The 5,040-nt window shown below is 30.1% G+C and overlaps 1 protein-coding gene across 1 annotated transcript in view; it reads right to left on the bottom strand.

The window, feature by feature from the left end:
- LOC106464417 (Fanconi anemia group D2 protein-like) overlaps nt 1-5,040 on the bottom strand; it is a 159,553-nt gene that overhangs the window by 52,616 nt on the left and 101,897 nt on the right. The window contains exons 24-26 of the mRNA XM_022392124.1: nt 4,290-4,506; nt 1,094-1,202; nt 293-422 (exon numbers count right to left, since the gene is read on the bottom strand). Of these exons, the coding sequence (XP_022247832.1) occupies nt 293-422; nt 1,094-1,202; nt 4,290-4,506 (456 nt within the window). The remainder of the gene's footprint in view (nt 1-292; nt 423-1,093; nt 1,203-4,289; nt 4,507-5,040) is intronic.

Here is a 5,040-nt window from a genome sequence, read left to right as displayed (position 1 = left end):
TATTTTGTGTACAAAAGCCTTGTAATGTTTACTGATAATCTACAAAATTTCGTTAAACTTACATTTACTAATTTAAAAGTTATAGCATGAAAACTATAACAAGCACAAAATGCTCACAAGGTCAGTCCCTGGGACCGAGCCAATGCTGAAAGAGTTAATATGGTTAGTATACAATTATTAAAGCTACTGTTTTTTTATGTTCAAAAACAACTGAATACCAAGAAAATTTGAAAATGTTTGACATAAATACCAATAAAATGTTATGTGCAATAAGTTCTGAATATAGTCTTACTTTTTTGCTGCAGGTTTTTTGCCTCTTTTACCTCCTGTTTTGTTGGAGGATCCTGCAAAAGGTATCGGGATCTGTACCTCAAGGTTGTCATGGTCAAAGTTAATCATTGGAGGTTTGTAGACTGGAAAATCTAAAATAATTAAAGTGTTATAAGTTTTTTACTCACTGACATTCTTAACTTAATAACTAGTGTTCAAGTTGATCATATGTTTTTCAAAGAGCAAACTGAAATAGCAATCGTTACCGGATATAGCACATGTAGTGTTGTTCACATGTTTTAACATATTCTCCTTTCCTTTCACTCGTGGATTTGTAAAACTTGTTCTTTCCTTTTTCTTTTTTATATGAGTTAATTGTCCATACATTTCTTTAACAGTATTCTTACCACACAATTTCAATACTCATCCAGTGTTATATTCACTTTTTAATTTGCGATAAAAAAATTGTTTTGTGTGAATAGCTTCAGCCCTTTGGGTCAAGTGCATTTTTGGTTAATAGCACTAAATGTTTTTTGCATCAACTTGCTTTAAACAATTTCTTATACTATTGAATATGATACACCTTGGAGTAGGAAGAGAATATTTACTTATGCCAGATAAGGTCACATATGTTCTCCCTAAGAAAATTATACAGAAAGAAGTATCTGATTTTCTTATTATTAGCATCTCATCCAAAAATGTAACTTTTTTGAGTTTATATTCAAACGTTTTATTATTGTAATAAATGTAAAAATGTTTTTCATTATACACCAAAATAATTATTTCAAATAACCTCATGAAGTGGCAAAATATTTTTCTTTACCTCCTAAAAGTTGTTGTAAGATCTTCTGCATCTCAACAATGTCTCTTAAACGAAGAACAACCTTTTCTTTTATCTCAGCGCTTCCCACCATAGCAAATCCATTCAGAATCTAAAAAATATTTTCACTTCAAGAAAAAGATTTCTCACAGTGTATGATAAACAAATTAAATAGTACAAAACGTATTTTGTAAAAAACAATACTCAAACAAGCATTTTTTACTCTAATAAATAGAGAGAAAATTTATCATTATTCTTCAACTAACCCAAAGAAAGATCATAATAGGTATAGTGATAAGTCTTGTAGCAATGGGCTGATCACCAGATTCAGCAGTGCTATTCAATGTCAGGCCCATCTCACATAGCTCTGCCAGAAATTATATACCAAAGACAGGGACAGCAGATTGTCTATTTGCAAAAAAGCATAGCCAAATGGGGCATAAAGATACAGTGTTGGGTGGAATTGTAAGGTAATAATTGTAGCTTTGCAAAATACTGCAATGGAAGTCGCTAGTGACGAATAAGACTCTGTGTATAAACTCTGGGCTGATGTAGTGTGAAAGGCTGTTGTTTAGAGGCCTAATAATGCACAGGGTCCCACATTTTCAATGCAGAATCCCTAACTGAGACAATTTAAAAAAAAAAGTAGAAATGTGCAAGCTTTTCAGTATTTCAGTGCAACTGGAGTCCAAACATTACTAATTTAATAATAATTAGTTGAACGAATCATTAGTGTTTGTGAAGTGCATGAACATAATATTTTTTATTTAATTGTTAAAATTACCGAAACAATACTAATAATCTTATAAGTTGATATTTCAACTAGAATATCCCCTGATCACGAAAATCCAACAAGCCTTCTACTCACTTTTGGATAAAAAAATTATGATATTTTAAACACATTCTTGTTAAATAAGAAGTGGGGGATAAGAAAACGAAGCACAGGTTTTGAGGAACAGGAGGCAGTTGTCAACACAGGATCATTTCAAAACCACAGAAGACTGGTTAATGTTTTAATACTCCACCCTCCCCCTACATAAAGGAGTTATCTAAAAGGACATACTGTAGTGTCAAAAGCTCAATACCTTTAGCATAATACAGCAACACCATGATTCTGTGGGCACTATACCCAAACACTAGTATCAACCAATGTTCAAAAAACTATGTTTTAATTTCTGAATTTCAAAAGGAATCATTTAAATACATTTCTAATTTTGACATCAGTGTGCCACGTAACACAACTCCCTCTTAACTCTTTTTGTAGATTTTCTCCATTTCCTTCTAAATATATTTAGAGAGGCCAACCAATAAAAATCTAAAACTATACAGCCTGATAGTCCATAATATAAAACTGAAATATCCCACCTTCTCAAATTGCTGATATATAAATAAATCTATGACACCCACCATTGAGACTCTTCCCATCTTGTCAGTTTTGAACAAATTTATCTATACAATCCTTCTTTAATAGCCTAATCAGTAGAAAGAGAATCTGCTAAAGGTTATTTCTTTTTGGTGCACACTTGTAGACAGTTTGATTCAGATGCTTTATGTGTGATCATCATTCCTGAGCTCCAAAGCAGCTAACAGAATTTTGTAAACTATTTGTAGCTTAGTTAGAAAGCCAGTTTTGAGACTTTCAATTCTAGTGTTGAATATGTGTTTTATGTTCTAAAATATATACTTGAAAGCTTCATAGGTTTTCATTTGAAGAATTAACTTAATGAAAATGGCAATGCCTAGCTCAGTTTTGGTTTGTACTCACAAAGATCACATGAGTCACGTACTTAACTCGTGGTGTTTATGACCTGTGGCTAACTACCTCATGCTATGTTTACTGTTTTTGATAGGATTAGTGCTCACATAGGTACTCAATACAATAATAAACCCATAAATTTACAGAAAATAGATGTGAAAAAGAAAACAGTTGAAACTTTAAAGATAAGAGCTACATGTAACAAGAAAAATTATGCATCAAAAAGAAAAAAGTATTATCAATTTTTTAATATTTTACAACTTTTCATTTCACTTTACATTGACCAGTTGATGATTTTGTGACAGTTAGTGTAAGGGTAGATAAAATAGCAGATACGATATAAAGTTGTACAAAAAAAAACTTTTGATATTTATTTAAGAGGTGCTAGAGGTTATGCAAATGAAATTTGAAAGCTGTAAGATGAAATATTCTTATTCTTATCATGAAAATCACTTTACACTCAGACTAGTCAAAGTCTTAGTCAGACTCATTAAACTCACATACAGATCTTCAATTAAAATATTCAATTAAAAACATCTGAATTTTTGTGTTCAACACTTGTAATTTATCAAAAAGCCTGCCAAGTTTTACAAAGATACATGTAGTAAATTCAGAATTATAGTAAACATTGTTATTTATAGTTTCAAGGATATGTAATCGGTTCAATGGACTGATACCATGCACAGTGTATTAAAATAAAGAATAAACAGAATAAACCTAATCAGTATGGAATGCAAGAATGGAGAATGATAAAAAAAAAGTGAAACAGCCCAGACTTTACTAATTCAAAATCATCACATGGATTTTGGGGTCCAACACTAGTATTATGAAAATGAATTTTTGATATAAGCACAGGAAACAAAAAATGAGTCACTGCCAAAATTACTTTTGTTGTTGAATTTAAGAAAAAGACATACACAATGACTGAAAGTGAAAAAATACACACGAAAATCATAATGTCATTAATCTGTTACGATTAATTCCAGAATAAGCATTTTTTTAAACTGAACCTCTGTGATCATGTTAATTTCTTATTAATAAAAAAAATGTCTTAAATTAATATTTTAGTTTTATTTTCTCCACTACACCTTTAAATAATGTAGCATGATTTCAACATTAGGCTTAAATCTACTCTAAAAAACTAAAACCATGTTATTCTATACAATTTTCAACTTTAAAGATGACACAATAGCAATTCTGAAATATTTTTGAAAATAAGAATTGTTGAAATACAGTTATGATTGTTACTTTACTTAAATTTTGAAACTTATATGCATATATGCACTGAAATCTGAAGGATGCTCACCATCCAAATACGGTTAATTTGTTTTCATCTTCTAACTATCAATGACAGATGTAATTGGACTTCAGCAAAAAAAGAAAATCTTATATTAATATGAAGTATTATTTATCAATAAAAGTTTTAAAACAGATAAATTTTACCTCACGAAACCAGTTGAGACAATGAAAGTACGAAGTGCAAATGAGCTGTTTTTCAGCATTAGATAAAGTAGAAAACTTGGCTAATGCAGAAGACTGAGGTAAATACACAGGACATCCTAGTAAGGCATCAATTCCTTCAAGAGTACTACCATGCTGGGACTGTTCACAAATTCTTAAGAGACGAAAGATTGATGCCAAGGTTATGGTTGATACCACTCTACAGAAAGACAAAGTAATTGTTTTATGTGTAAATACACAATACTGAAAGAAAATTGTATGGAAACATATTAGTTTCATACTTTTAGGATTTGTTTCCTTGATATGCCTAAGTAAATATTAGCAAACTAAAGTAATAACAATACACAGATGAAATTTTCAGCTGAAAAAAAAAATCATATATTCTATACACACACACATACATAGTAAATGTTGCATAAACATGCAAACAAAAAGAATAGCTTAACTTAATAAAACTGAAACGTTAGAACAGAATAAAAGCATAACTGAATTCAGCAGTGTTATTATTTTACAGATTTAAAAGAATGATCATTCATTTATTGTTTACAAATACCAAGATGATATTGTATAGTGTTACCAATCATTCCTTTATTGTTTACAAATACCAAGATGATATTGTATAGTGTTACCAATCATTCCTTTATTGTTTACAAATACCAAGATGATATTGTATAGTGTTACCAATCATTCCTTTATTGTTTACAAATACCAAGATGATATTGTATAGTGTTAC

This window comes from Limulus polyphemus, unplaced genomic scaffold (genome assembly GCF_000517525.1).
Source record: "Limulus polyphemus unplaced genomic scaffold, Limulus_polyphemus-2.1.2 Scaffold1644, whole genome shotgun sequence".
Lineage (NCBI taxonomy): Eukaryota > Metazoa > Arthropoda > Merostomata > Xiphosura > Limulidae > Limulus > Limulus polyphemus.
This window is presented reverse-complemented; position numbering and strand designations above follow the sequence as displayed.